General features: G+C 40.1%; 1 protein-coding gene across 2 annotated transcripts in view; it reads left to right on the forward strand.

The window, feature by feature from the left end:
* The window catches only part of hmgcll1 (3-hydroxymethyl-3-methylglutaryl-CoA lyase-like 1), an 85,257-nt gene that overhangs the window by 12,736 nt on the left and 56,132 nt on the right, over positions 1-16,389 (forward strand). The window contains exons 3-4 of one of the 2 annotated variants that reach the window (XM_051919160.1): positions 1,073-1,180; positions 8,335-8,430. In XM_051919160.1, the coding sequence (XP_051775120.1) occupies positions 1,073-1,180; positions 8,335-8,430 (204 nt within the window). The remainder of the gene's footprint in view (positions 1-1,072; positions 1,181-8,334; positions 8,431-16,389) is intronic. The other variant, XM_051919161.1, reaches the window with a different exon arrangement.

A 16,389-nucleotide genomic window follows, 5' to 3' on the forward strand; every position in this document is an offset into this window, starting at 1 on the left:
AACATATCCCGTGTTCGCTCCTTCGCTAACGCTGAGAAACTTGTCCATGCTTTTATCACATCCCGCATTGATTATTGTAATTCCCTACTGGCAGGTGCCCCTTCTAATCTTATATCACAGCTCCAGCTTATTCAAAACTCAGCTGCAAGAGTCCTTACTCGAACCAGCAGCAGCGAGCACATCACATCCATCCTGCTCCGTCTTCACTGGCTCCCTGTGTCCTACAGAATCGAATATAAAATCCTACTAATAACCTACAAAGCTTTAAATAACCTCGCACCAAACTACATCAGTGACCTCCTCCATCACTATGTGCCTGCCCGCCCACTAAGGTCCTCTGATTCTGGTAATCTTGTTGTGCCCCTCACTAATCTACACTCCATGGGTGATAGGGCCTTCAGCTGTATAGCGCCCAGATTCTGGAATGACCTACCAAAATTAATCAGGTCAGCTGACTCCATGAATTCCTTTAAAAAACAACTCAAAACTCATCTGTTCAGGAAGGCTTTTAGCTCTATTTGACTTTATTACCTTTCTCTCAGTTTACATCTCTGTCAAGATGCCAATGTAACCTGTATGTGTGTGCTAGACCATCAATTATGTTGTCTGTTTTTTTTTTCAGAATTTACTGTCTTAATCTTCTTTATTTATTTATCTGGTTTGTACAATGCTATATACTGTATATTCTGCCGTTCTTATTATATTCTGTAAGTGCCTTGAGCATGGGAAAGGCGCTATATAAATAAAATGTATTATTATTATTATTATTATTATCTATCTATCTATCTATCTATCTATCTATCTATCTATCTATCTATCTATCTATCTATCTATCTATCTATCTATCTATCTATCCTGCCGACTATACTAAAATATTTATCTATCTATCTAGATAGATGCTAACTTTTAATGTGGTAATGTGAACTGTTGGATGTGATGATGATAGTGGACCTGCTGGGTCTTTTTTCTGGTGGCTTATTGTGTTATCCTGATTCTGAGTACAATTCTATTGTTTGAGGACATACAGGAGGGGTGGATCATTTCTTATTCTTTCCATTTGCTTTTGTTGCAGGAATTTATTCCAACAAGAACAAAAATTGAATTCATCGACATGCTGTCAGAAACAGGCCTGACTGTTATAGAAGCAACAAGCTTTGTGTCTTCAAAATGGGTGCCTCAGGTAAGGGCTTAATGAGCTCCGCTAACTTTGGAATATTGAATTGTGATTGGCTGCCAACAAGATGATGTGCGCATGTCCTATTCCAAGTGGCCCAGGGCCTAAGGTGTTCACAAGGGCTGAGTTCAATCCTCTCCAGTGAGTCATTGTGTGACCCTGAGCCACACTTCATTTGGCTGGACTGTAGAAAATTTTGAAAAAATTGTTTTATATCTGCAAAGGCTTTTGGGACGGGCATCTGTTATGAAAGGTGTTATATAAAGAGCAAGGCTGCTGCTGACTCACTGATTCTATCTGCCAAGCCTCACACTAGAGAAATATGGAAATGTGTATTCTGTATATTTAAGGAATTTTAGAATGAACATCCATGTGATGCCCAGGAGTCTTGGCCTGGGGCTCCATCCTCTGGCTGAGAATCTTGTAGTTCATTGTTGAGAATAGAATAGGGTAAGTGAGAAGGCAGAGAACAGGATTAAAGGGTCCAAATAAGTGATAGGGTTTATTTAAAACAGAGCCATGCAGAACAATTAATAATACATAACAAAAAATAAATCAATCTTAATAAAAAGACAAGTGTCTCTGTATTTGTATGTTCATCCAGTTTCTGTGCCATTCTAACAGATGGCACTACACAAACATTTGTAGCAATGAAATGCATTGCATTTGTCATTATAACAAAGGGCACATTACAAACATTAACTCTGCTTTTACAAATCTCATTTCAAATGGCATATAACAAAGACATATGCATTGCTTTTGTCATTCCAACAGATGGCACATCAAAAACGTCTGTAGTAATTTTCGTAATTTTTGTAGGGATTTTCAAGGGTTTAACATTCATTCATTATGAAAGGCACACCCACCTTGACCTATTTGGGTGTGGCCTTCTTGAGACTTTTTCAGTTATTAGGCCTCAAAACTACTAGGCCTCTGACCTCTTTGTGATGTTAGGTGTTCGGCCTTTTGAATTACTAGGCCTCTGGTCTTTTTGTGTTATTAGGCCTCAGACCTTTTATTTATTTGTTTATTTATTTACAGTTATAAAGTCTTTGTCCCCTTCTGATAAATATTGGGCCTCAATCTAAACATATTATGATTTAATTTTGCTGTTAATTTTTTGCTCATTTTGATGGTTAAGTGGTCCAATCTCGGTATTTGAGTTGTTTTTTCAGATGCTTTACCAGTCATTATTTGTTCAACATTTCTAAAGGTTTTTGAGTTGTTTCATTTTTCTATAACATCTTGGATGCCATTTTAATCCAAATGATCGCCACCATTTTTGGTGCCTGTTGCTAAGTCCACATCCTGTGTTTCTAGGGGTGTGGCTTCAGAGGTCCTGACCTGTTGGCAGCTGACATAACGGGTTAAAGGTCAGCGGGTGGTTCACTAACCCTAATGCTTTATTTGATCTGCGGAATTAAAAAATCTTTCAAAGACGTTTTGTTACTTTTCTTCACATTAGAGTTGTTCAGTTTCAAATATTTTTGTTTGAATGTTTTAGATCTTGATTGTTGCCTCACGCTCTGGTTATGTTGCTGTTTTCAACCTCTTGGCTTTGACCCATTTCTTTACTGTCTGTGACTTTTTCTAAAAACATTTTCCTGCCTGTTTGCTGTCAGGGAAGAACACCAATGATGATTCTGTGAGTTATAAAGTGGTCTCCAGACCCCATTTCATTCATTTTGGATTTTTTTATTCCTTGTTTTCCAAATCTCTTATTTTACACCTTCATTTTTTTTATTATAGTCCTTTACATACCTTAATTAGAAATTGGTTTCAGTAAGTTAATTACCTGTAAAGATCCTCTTGGCTGTCATATGTCAACCAGGGTTCCTCCTATGGCTGGGGTTCAAGGTCCTGATTTGTGTCCATTTTCTTTATTTTTGAATCATTGACGTAAATTAGTGTTACTTTAGTTTACTATCTGCTTATTTTTTAAGCCTGTATTATGTTATGTGTGTTTTGTGGGTGGTCCCCAAAGAGACAGGTCCAAATGAGGATGGACCAAATCATGATGGCAGTAACAATGGGGTGGCACTCTGGTGTCTGGGCTGCTGATTCTGGATAGCATCTGGGTGGAGGGTGCATGGCCTCCCCAGGTCCATAAGGGGGTTCCTCCTGATACTCCAGATAATTTCTCATATTCTAGCTATGAAAGGTACTATGTATTATAGACAGATAGGAAAGGCACTATAAAATAGATATTTTAGCATAGTCAGCAGGATCGATAGATAGATAAATAGATAGATAGATAGGAATCACACTATAATAGATAGATAGAGATTTTAGTATAGTCAGCAGGATAGATAGATAGAATCACACTATTAGATAGATAGATAGATAGATAGATAGATAGATAGATAGATAGATAGATAGATAGATAGATAGATAGATAGATAGATAGATAGATAGATAGATAGGAATCACACTATATAATAGATAGATAGGAAAGTCACTATTTAATCGATAGATACAGATTTTAGTGTAGTCGGCTAGATAGATAGATAGATAGATAAGAATCACACTATAAGATAAATAGATATTTTAGCATAGTCAGCAGGATAGACAGATAGATAGGAATCACACTATATAATAAATAGAGATTTTAGTTTAGTCAGCAGGATAGATAGATAGATAGATAGATAGATAGATAGATAGATAGATAGATAGATAGATAGATAGATAGATAGATAGATAGATAGATAGATAGATAGATAGATAGATAGATAGATAGATAGATAGATAGAATCACACTATTAGATAGATAGATAGATAGATAGATAGATAGATAGATAGATAGATAGATAGATAGATACATAAGAATCACACTATAAGATAAATAGATATTTAGAATAGTCAGCAGGATAGATAGATAGATAGATAGATAGATAGATAGATAGATAGATAGATAGATAGATAGATAGATAGATAGATAGATAGGAGTCACACTATATAATAGATAGATAGATAGATAGATACAGATTTTAGTATAGTCAGTTAGATAGATAAGAATCACACTATAAGATAAATAGATATTTTAGCATAGTCAGCAGGATAGATAGATAGATAGGAATCACACAATATAATAGATATAGATTTTAGTATAGTCGGCAGGATAGATAGATAGATAGATAGGAATCACACTATATAATAGATAGATAGAGATTTTAGTATAGTCAGCAGGACAGATAGATAGATGTGAAAGGCCCTATATAATAGATAGATAGATGTGAAAGGCACTATATGATAGATAGATAGATAGATAGATAGATAGATAGATAGATAGATAGATAGATAGATAGATGTGAAAATAGATAGAATAGGTAGATAGGAATCACACAATATAATACATAGATAGAGATTTTAGTATAGTCAGCAGGATATAGATAGATAGATAGATAGATAGATAGATAGATAGATAGATAGATAAGAATCACACTATAAGATAAATAGATATTTAGAATAGTCAGCAAGATAAATAGATAGATAGATAGATAGATAGATAGATAGATAGATAGATAGATAGATAGATAGATAGATAGATAGATAGATAGATAGATAGATAGATAGATAGAATCACACTATAAGATAGATAGATAGGAAATTCACTATATAATAGATAGATAGATACTTTAGTATAATTGGCAGGATAGTTACACAAGACAGATTTGCAGGGTCCTGGAATAAAATGTATATATAGGCTAAACAGGATGCATTGGTGAACAAGGACATACAGCATGTAGTTCATTTTAAAAGCCCAGAAGCCATAACTGAATCACTGTGAAACATGGCGGCACACACAGATGCAGCGGTTTCTTGGGCTCCCACATACGGTGCTAATCTTTGTGTTAATGTCTATCCTGGCATTTCCAGGAATGCATGTCCTTTTTCGTTTTAATTATAGTCGTAAAGCTCTGGTTTTTGGTAATGTTACTGTGTATGTCAAATGTATGTTGTTTTGCGTGTGCACCGGGGATTGTGAGTAATGAAATTTTGTTCAATCATATGCCATGTATGTGAATGAATAACAATACAAACTGAGTTGAGTTGAGAAACGCTTAGTACCAACGGGGGTGGAGCAGAAAGGTTTGGCAGAGACTTTCTAAGAGATCTGCTCTTTTAGTACTGGAGTGACGTGCTCTTGAATGCTTCCCAAAAGAATGTGGGCCACTGTTTTCCCACTTTTGCCCCTAAGAATTGACCCTGCTCAGCCTTCAGATCTTGGCTTGCTTTTCTTAATTGTTATAGAAAGCCTGAAGAAGATAAAAGTGAAAATGCAGAGCCTCCCCTTAACTCCTCCCCAAATACTTGAGACCTGTTGGTTAAACATTGTAAGCTACGCTTATCTTCAAAGTCCCATCCTTGAGGAGACACCTCATAGATCTACTGGACTTAAAAGCAGGCCATCATGGAGCTTGTGGGTGATGTGTAGGGGGGTGTGGGGGTAGGCGGTGGGCTAAAGTGGGCCGAGGCCTTGAAGTCTTTTCTTCTGTTCAGTAAAGTTTACAATAGCAAAAGCTTCAAACCTTTGCCAAGGATAAGATAAAGCAGCATCTGCAATAAATTAAGGCAGAAAAGAACAGAAGATGCACAGCTCAGAACTCCCAGCAGAGCTTTCCTCTTCGCTAGGTGTCTGGCATGAGCCCATACCCGTGATGCTGGTAGCTGGATGCCTGCCTGTGACATTTAACTCTGTTTATCCACAGCGAGACAAGCAAATCAATTCTGAAAGAAAGAAAAAGTACGTTGAAGTCATTATCCGTGCAAAGTGAATTGTAACTGAGACAAACATTGGGAAATACCTAAAAGTTAGAGTAGCAAGAGGGATCAGAAAGACAGCCGGCTTTACAACAACATGAAATACACACCAGCACTTGGCAGACAACGCGCTCTGGAGACATAGGAGCTGAGCTTCGAAACGGAAGGTAGAGTGTTGATATCCCACCGCTGACTCCCTGTGTCATGGCAAAATCATTAGCTACTGTATGTAGAAGGAGGAACACCGAGGCAGATGTTGAGTTGTACCATAGCATGGATCACACACCATGTTCTAGAATGGTGGTCCCATATCCCACTATGAAAGAATTTTTCAGACAAAACAATAATTATGTAAATAAATTAATACATTGTGAAATGTGACAATTAATAAAAAAATAACAAAATGATATGGGAGCCTAAATAAATAAATATGACAAGATATACGTATATTCTTTATGTTTTTTTTTCAAGGAAATAATATTAAATCTCATATATATATATATATATATATATATATATATATATATATATATATATATATATATATAGTTGAAAATAGTTTACTGTCAAATAAATGCAAAGAGTACACGACACGTGTTTCGCCCTCATTCTGGGCTCATCAGATGTACACACTCCACTGCACTCCCTCTCGGGAATCGAACCTCGGACGTCAGCGTCAGAGGCGATGCCCCTAACGTTGCGCCACGGCGTGTGGTTCGTTTATTTGACAGCATGTAGATCGGGGTAATTACATTCACGGCATTCGAAGTCTTTGGGTGGTTACCTACCAGGTAATGCTTGTGGTTGGCCAGCAATCTGCTAACATCCGCCACGGTGCCCTCAGTTTGTGAAGAGCAGATCATAGAATGGTTGAAAATAGTTTACTGTCAAATAAATGCAAAGAGTACACTATATATAAAATAGCCGTGTAAACCCATGCTGTTAAAAGCCCAGGCTCCTACAAATTGAAATGCAGAGTCGGCAGTTTCGTTTTGTGGACGTGTTTGCCCTCCCTCTATGTTGGGTAACCCTAACCCTAACCCTAACCCCCTCTCTATCAGCGGCTAAGCAAGTTTCTCTCTCATTTGTCTTTCCTCGCCGGTTTCACTTTGGTGATGGAGTCGCTTTCTTTCAGCCTCATTCCATAGCCTCGTACTTCTTATTTCTTCCGACTCATTAACTTGGGGCTGCCTTGCCGGCTCTTTGAGCTTCATGGTGTAGCCTCGCACTTCCGGGCCAGACAGACGGACACACACACTTCCACGTGCAGACGTTTATATATAAGATATATATAAATATGTGAATAATACAGATATATATATCTACTCTTCTTCTTCTTTCGGCTGCTTGCATTAGGGGTACACACTTCTCCCATATCATCCTGTCCTCGTCATCTTACTCTGTCACCCCATCACCTGCATGTCCTCTCTCTCCACATCCATAAACCTCCTCTTAGGCCTTCCTCTTCTCCCCTTACCTGGCAGCTCTATCCTTAGCACCCTTCTCTCAGTATACCCAGCATCTCTCTTCCCCACATGTCCAAACCAACGCCATCTTGCCTCTCTGACTTTGTCTCCTAACCATCCAACTTCTACTCTCTTCATATATAAAATCCTAAGCCTAAAAGTGCAACGATTTTATGTAATATTTTTATTCAATGTTTTATGTCACATTTTAAATCGGGCTCATTTTAAAATCTACATATATATGTTTGGTATCATTCTTTTCAGAATTTATCGAAGTTTAATGTGATGTTGTTAGATTTTCAGATTCTTATTCCGTTTTTAAATTATAAACTAAAAACTATCAAGAACTCAAGTCTTGCGAGACAAGACTTTGTGCCAAGTGTTTTAACAACGCCTGGGGCCGGAAATAAAAGACAAAGAGTAGGACAGCCGCTGTACAGGCTTTTAAATGTTTGAAGTGCCGCGCGAGATGGAGATTATGTGGCGCAGCAGCAGCAGCAGCAGCAGCAGCAGCAGCAGCAGCAGCAGCAGCAGCAGCAGCAGCAGCAGCAGCAGCAAGCCAGCAGCTGATCAAGCAAAGAGGAGGTAAAAAAAACTGTATTTGTTTCCCATTGTTTTGCTGTTTAAAAGGGGGTTTCATCTCCTTGGGGTGCGTTCAGCCCCCCTCTTCCCAACATGAGCGGCAGAGATGTGAAGTGGCTGGTGCATTGCGCCTCCTGGGGGGGTTGTATGAGTGAAGCAATGAGGGGGCAAGCCCCCTAGTATATATATATATATATATATATATATATATATATATATATATATATATATGTGTGTGTGTGTGTGTGTGTGATTATTCACATTTTCTTCTAGACTTACAAACATTTTTCTTTAAATGACCAATGATTACTTTCTTTATTTTCTATTTTGTTTATTTGCCATTTTTTTAAGATGGCTGATCACACAGAAGTCTTAACTGGAATAAAGAGGCACCCTGGTGTTCGGTACCCAGTGCTGACTCCCAATCTACAAGGCTTTCAAGCTTCTGTAAGTATCTTCTTGCCGTTTTGTACCTACCCATTGCAGATTTTAAGGATTGAACTGGATCTTCGCCCAAATCCTTGCCTTCAGCTGCCATTTCCACACTCTAACCAATCTTTTAAACTGCCATTATCCTTGTCGCTGCACCTCAGCCCCTCCTTTCACCTGCCATGTCCTAAATTGCCCAGCCCCACTTACTATTTCCCTAATCACTCCACACCTAGCCCTCTACCTTTACCTGCCATTACCCAAGCCCCTCCCCTGCTAGCCCCTCCTTCTACCTACACTCTCCCTAGTGGCTCTGCCCCAGCCACTCATTTCACCTTCGATTTTCCCAGTCACTCCACCTCTAGCTCCTCCTTTTCTTGCCATTTCCACAGTTGCCCCACCCCTAGCTCCTCCTTTTACCTGACATTTCCACAGTTGCTGCTTCCTGTAATGGTTGTCTCACAAAGCAAGCCACCGTGTTATATATATTTATATATATATATATATATATGTTGGGCGCAATACAGGTCCATCTTACAATATATATATATATATATATATATATATATATATATATATATATATATATCCATCCATCCATCCATTATCCAACCCGCTGAATCCAAACACAGGGTCACGGGGGTCTGCTGGAGCCAATTCCAGCCAACACAGGGCACAAGGCAGGAACCAATCCTGGGCAGGGTGCCAACCCACCACAGATATATATATATATATATATATATACATCTATCTATCTATCTATCTATCTATCTATCTATCTATCTATCTATCTATATATATATATATATATATATATATATATATATATTTATATATATATATATATATATATATATATATATATATATATATATATATTGTAAGATGGACCTGTATTGCGCCCAACCCGACACAGACTGGACATGAGAGGCACGTGTAAAACAAATTAAACTATTTATTTTCCTTCCCCTGTGGGCACACATCTTCCCCGTGACCCACAGGCAATACACAGTCCCAAAACACAGCACACAAGTAATACAAGAGCACTTTCTCTTCCTCCTTGGCACCACCACTCCTCCCAAGCAACCTTGTCCTCCTCCACCCGACTCTGGCCGCTGAGTGGTGGCTGCTGGCTCCTTTAATAGCTGACCCGGAAGTGCTCCAGTTGTTTGATCATTGAGTTCTGGCTGCACTTCCGGGTGTGATGCATACGCTGCCCACATGGGCTCAGGAGTCCCAAACAGAGCACCCCCTGGCAGTGCCTGCGGGACCCAACAGGGCTGCACCCAACTCCAGTTCCTAGGGAGCCCTGTGGGAAACCGAGGCACTGCTCCACCCCAGGGGGGCAGCCATCTAGCATCCAGGGGGAGGTATTGCACTGTCCAGGGCTGCTCCCCCTGAATATAGTGTGCAGGGGCGTCCCGGCTGGGCATGGACGCCAGCCGTCTGCCACAATATACATATATATATATATATATATTTAAATATATATAGTTGAAATAGTTTACTGTCAAATAAATGCAAAGAGTACACGACACGTGTTTCGCCCTCATTCTGGGCTCATCAGGTGTACACACTCTGCACTCCCTCTCGGGAATCGAACCTCGGACGTCAGCGCCAGAGGCGATATATATATATATAGGTAAAATTCTGTTACAACAAACTGCCAGGGACCTAAAAAATATTTTGTTGTAATGAAAAATTCATTGTAATGAGATTCTGTATTTGTTGCTATAGTGCTTTCTTTAACTTGCGTCCAGGCGTTTGCAATCATTTCAATAGCTTCTTCTGCGTTAATTTTAATCTTCTCCTGTCTACAGGTTATGCTGACGAGAATTTTTCTTAGCATTTCTTTGCGATAATACACTTTCAGGGTGCGAATGATGCCCAAATCCAATGGCTGAAGCACTGTTTCATGTTGTGGGCAGCACAATTATCAGTCAGAAGCAGAATTATCTTTTTCTTCTTCTTCTTATTGTGAGGTTTCTGAACTATTTTGGGACCACCACGACCCCAAACAGGAACGTCACTCTGAAGTGCGTCCAGAAGCGCGGTTGCCGCGTCTGTGTAAGATTGTTTGTCTGTTGCCGGGTAACAGCAGGCTCACAGCGATGCAGTGAGACGCCACAGAAGCGAATCCTAAAAGATCGGGGTCGCGCTATAAGTTCCTGTCTTGCACCCCAAAACACGAGGCTGAGTCTCAGTACTTTAGCAACACCAGCTTTATTCAGCTTGAAACAGCAACAGCACGGTTAGTTATTGTAGCGCGATCTGCCGCTCTCCTATACACAGACACAGCAGTCAGACAGGGTCGTGGCCAGGTTAGTGGTCAAGTATTCCTGTGCCCTGCATTTACAAAGTTCCTTGCATCACCCACCGAGTTTGCTTTGGCAGAGAGATGCAGCAGAGCTGTGAGCCTGCTGTTGCCCCGGCAACAGATAAACAGTCTTCCAGAGACACGGTGATCGCACTTTGGGACGCTCTTCAGCGTGTTATCCAGTTCGGGGAGGTCCCAAGAGAGTTTAGAAACCTCACATTTTCTTGAACGAGCATCACTTAACCACCTAAAAATGGATTTTTCAATGTCTTCAAATGCAGCAGTTCGCCTACGTTTGCAACCCGAGATTTTTCTTCTTTTTTTGCTCGGTCTTTCAAGAGTAAAAGTTGACCGTGTCGATGGCGAAATTCCAAATTCACTGGCAATGTCTTTTTTTTCTTTTTGCCGCAATCACAGCTGCAAAAATGTAAAGTTTTTTTTTTTCTAATATGAACTGTTATCGTTTTTTCGTGTCTGCCGTTACTGTAGGAGGGTGACAATGAGTTAAATTCCAATGGATGTTTTTCAAATGTTGACGAGCGATAAGCAAAAGATGTCACTGAAAACCACCGAAAACAAAAAGCAAAAAAACAGTTCAAGGAAAGTTCAAAGAAAGAGAAAAATTTACAATGATTGTGTTTGGGGATCATTGTGCACAACTGAGGTGCGACCACAGAACTAACTGCTCTGCGGATGATTCATTTGGGCATTTCAAGGTCTTTTGGGCACTTCGTTGTAATGAAAGTATCTGCTTCATAGTAACGAGATTTCAATAGACTCGTGTCATATGGGGAAACTGTCGGGACCATAACAATATTTCGTTGTAATGAAAATTTCGTTGTACAGTAATCCCTCGCTATATCGCGCTTCGCCTTTTGCGGCTTCACTCCATCGTGGATTTTATATGTAAGCATATTTAAATATATATCGCGGATTTTTCGCTGCTTCGCGGGTTTCTGCGGACAATGGGTCTTTTAATTTCTGGTACATGCTTCCTCAGTTGGTTTGCCCAGTTGATTTCATACAAGGGACGCTATTGGCAGATGGCTGAGAAGCTACCCAACTTACTTTTCTCTCTCTCTTGCGCTGACTTTCTGTGATCCTGACGTAGGGGGATTGAGCAGGGGGGCTGTTCGCACACCTAGACGATACGGACGCTCGTCTAAAAATGCTGAAAGATTATCTTCACGTTGCTATCTTTTGTGCAGCTGCACGGTGCTTCGTATACTTAAAAGCTCGAAGGGCACGTATTGATTTTTGCTTGAAAAACTAACTCTATCTCTCTCTCTCTCTCTCTCTCTTTGTCTGCTCCTGATGGAGGGGGTGTGAGCTGCCGCCTTCAACAGCTTTGTGCCGCAGTGCTTCGCATACTTAAAAGGCAAACAGCCCTATTGATTTGTTTGCCAGAGATTGTTTTCTCTATCTATGTGACATTCTGTGCTCCTGACGCGCACTCCTTTGAAAAGGAAGATATGTTTGCATTCTTTTAATTGTGAGACGGAACTGTCATCTCTGTCTTGTCATGGAGCACAGTTTAAACTTTTGAAAAAGAGACAAATGTTTGTTTGCGGTGTTTGAATAACGTTCCTGTCTCTCTACAACCTCCTGTGTTTTTGCGCAAATCTGTGACCCAAGCATGACAATATAAAAATAACCATATAAACATATGGTTTCTACTTCGCGGATTTTCTTATTTCGCGGGTGGCTCTGGAACGCAACACCCGCGATGGAGGAGGGATTACTGTAATGGAATTTTACCTGTATGTGTGTGTATATATATATATATATATATATATATATATATATATATTGCATAGTTTACTGTCAAATAATGCAAAGAGTACGCGCCACGTGTTTCACCCTTATTTGGGCTCATCAGGCGTACACACTCCACTGTACCCCTCATGGGGATCGAACCTCGGACGTCAGTGTCCGTATGTTGCGCCATGGCGTGTGGTTCCGTGACGTCCGAGGTTAGATCGGGGTACAGTGGAGTGTGTACGTCTGATGAGCCCAAATAAGGGCGAAACATGTGTCGCGTACTCTTTACATTATTTGACAGTAAACTATACAACATTCTATGATCTGCTTCTCGCAACTGAAGAGGGCCCCGTGGCGGATGTTTGACGACTTGCAGACCAACCACAAGCGTTACCTGGTAGGTAACCACCCATACAATCAGATTGTGATTCAGACTACGAATGCTATGAATATATATATATATATATATATATATATATATATATATATATATATATATATATTGTAAGAATGGACGCTGTATAGCGCCCGACCCAACACAAATTGGACACAGGAGGCACATGTAAAATGAAACAAACTGTTTATTTTCTTCAGCTGGAGGGTACGTCTTCCTCGTAATCCCTCCAGCCACAACACAGTCCCAAATAAAGCACACCAATAATCCACCGCGCTTTCTCTTCCTTGGCACCACCACCTCTCCTCCCAAGCAACCTCGCCCTCCTCCACCCGACTCTGGCCGCTGAGTGGTGGTTGCTGGCCCCCTTTAATCAGGCACCCGGAAGTGCTCCAGGTGGTTGATTGGTGACATCCCGCTGCACTTCCAGGTAAGACGAAACCAGTGCCCAAAAGGGGCCAGCCACTCCTGTTGCAGCACCCCCTGGCGGTGCCTGCGCAACCCCCAGAGCTGCACAGAACTCCAACCCCCATGAGCCCTGGCGGAGTCCGAGGCACTGCTGCAACACAGGGATGCTGCCATCTAGTGTCCAGGGGGAGATGCTGGGCTTCCCACCCTTGTCCCCCTGGCAAATGTGGTGAAGGGGTTTCCCGGCCAGGCATGGACCCCGGCCATCTGTCACAATATACATATATTCCTTCAAAGGCAGGTAGTATAAAACTGGACAGAAAGGAGAAAGGTACCTTGAAAATAGTGGCAGGCTTTACGGGAACGTGCTGGAGAGAGGGAGCTCCGGTTAAGAGACATTCACACATGCAAATGCAAAGAAAAGACTCTGAAGATACACATAGGGCAAGAGATAGAAAATATTTGTAATTATTCTATGACCTGTCTTTGTTAGGTTACGTGGCTAGTGTATATGAGGTTCGATCCACGCAAGGGGAAGCAAAAAGTGCGCACACCTGATGAGCCCCAAATAGGGTGAAACACATGTTGTGTACTCTTTGTATTATTTGGCAGGTACTATTTGACATATATATGCATATACAGTATATATATTTGAAAAAAATGTAAAGAAATACCCTCATTTATAAAGTTTCTTCATTTCAGACTGTCTTTTCCAGCCAGAGTTTTTCACAGTTTCTCTCCCTTATAAGGCATCCCAGGATTTTTGAGACATTCAAAGGCTTTTGATCTTCCACTTTCCCTATTTTAGGCCTGCCTAGGCCAAAGCCTGCAGGTAATATTTGGGGCACTAGCTGGATTGGGGTGACCCCCTTCTGGGTTGGCCACTGATGGCCCTGGCTATGTAGATTTACTGATTGGTCTGTTATTTATTTACACCCTTTTTCAGATTTTTGTTTTTAGATTGTGAATGGAGACTTGGTTGTTTTGGATTGCCCTTCATTTTTATTTTGTTTTCAGTTTTGTGAGTACATTCCTTCCTTTATAAAGATTCTTCATTTTGGGCTGCCTGTACAAGTCATGGTTTCTCACCCTTGAATGCTATCTTTTGGATATTTTGAGATATTCACAGCATTTTTGAACTTTAAAAGCCAGCTTCCCCATGTTAGGCCTTCATAGGCCGAAGCCCTCCCTTAACAGTTAGGATGGGGAAACTAACTAAATTAGGGTTATATATGAGACAGTGTCTAGTGGAATTATTGTAAATGAACTAAAAGGGGCAAAGCAAAAGTCAAAGTCAACAAGTACTTCAGAACCAAAATGAAGCCTGGCACCATGGCTACTTGTAATGGGGATAACTGTCACCACCACCTGATCAAAGCACCGGGCAGTCCCTACATTGATGGATTGAAGGCCAGAGGTCCACATGACCATCATCATCTAATTCAGCGTTTCTCAACATTTAAGTATTTGAGAGCTGAGTTTTCATAACAGTTTTATTCGCACTCCCCACTAACGTTTTTTTGAAAGGAGCCCACTAATCCCAATTTGTTCTTTTTTAATTAATGATATATCATAGATGCATATTTTATTATACCTACTTAACTTTTATCGACATTTATCTAACTCTATATTTATTTTTCTAGTATCAGAATGTAGTTTAAGTTAATTTGTTTTGGTTTCAATAGATGGATTTTTCATATTTTCGATTCTTGTTTTCTTTTTTTCACATCTTCACACCCCCCCCCTTTTTTGTTACTTCACACCCCCCTAGGGGGGCCCGCCCCACAGGTTGAGAACCACTGATCTAATTCTTCCATGTGAAGCCTGAAAACCATGAGGACTGATTGATTGAGATCATTTATGTTAGGTAGAATGCCTAGTGAGGGCTTGGTGGTCTTGTGGCCTTGGAGCCCCTGCAGATTTTGTTTTTTTGTTTTTTTTTTCTCCAGCCCTCTGAAGCTTTTTTTTTGTTTTTGTTTTTTCTGTCCTCCCTGGCCATAGGACCTTACTTTATTCTTTGTTAATTAGTATTGTTTAATTATTATCTTTTTATTTTTCTTTCTTCATCTTGTAAAGCACTCTGAGCTTCATCATTTGTATAAAATCGTGCTATAGAAATAAATGATGTTGTTGTTCTTCTTCTTCTTGTTCTGCTCCCATTAGGGGTTGCCACAGCGGATCATCTCCTTCCATCTCTTCCTGTCCTCGTCATCTTGTTCTGTTACACCCATCACCTTCATGTCTTCTCTCACCACATCCATAAACCTTCTCTTAGACCAGGGGTCTGCAACCTTCACTATCAAAAGAGCCATTTTGCTCCCTCTTCCTCCAAAGAAAAATAGTCTGGAGCCGCAAAACATAACACAGCTTATAAACTTTTAAAAGTTTTAATCTTTTTTTAGATTTTACATGTTACAACCACGGAATACAACAAACAGAAGTGCAGTGTGCATGTGTAGGCCTACTTTGAAATAAATTTAACTGAACTCTGCAGGCCTATTTGAGTCCTTCCTATACCTGTATAAAATTAAAATAAAAACTAGCCCACTTTAATATAAATAAAACATTTAGCTGTAGCTTAGCAGCTTTAAAAAAGTAAACATAAAATTCCATTTCAGTGTGCTCTCATCCTCTTCAGGTTTCCCTCTCAGCCAGCAATCAACTGAAGCACCTGAACATACAAAAAAACCGACATCAGCTCCGGGTCTGAAATAAAAGTGTTTTTTTTAAATATTAGCCTATTAAATGCTATTGTTCTCACCTGTTTAATGTGACTTCTGTTTCTGAAGTTCGCTGCAGATCATCTCTAGCACTTTGAGCTACTTTTTGTATGAAAATGTGCTATATAAATAAATGTTGTTGTTGTTCTATGTCGGGGCTATACGATGTGACTTTGACCTTCACACAGGACTGCAGGCTCATGTGTGAGGTGGGAGAGATATTTGGACTTTATGAAGTTCATTCTTGAGAAAACTTGCTCACATAAGTATGTTGAGCCAAAGATGGACAGGACTCCAAATGCATATTTTTTCATGTTCATATATGTTTCGGGAATGGCACTCCATGTATTGAAAACAAGTTTGTCGGGTTTGGGGAG

The sequence above is a fragment of the Erpetoichthys calabaricus genome, chromosome 15, assembly GCF_900747795.2.
Source record: "Erpetoichthys calabaricus chromosome 15, fErpCal1.3, whole genome shotgun sequence".
In the NCBI taxonomy this organism is placed as follows: Eukaryota; Metazoa; Chordata; class Cladistia; order Polypteriformes; family Polypteridae; genus Erpetoichthys; species Erpetoichthys calabaricus.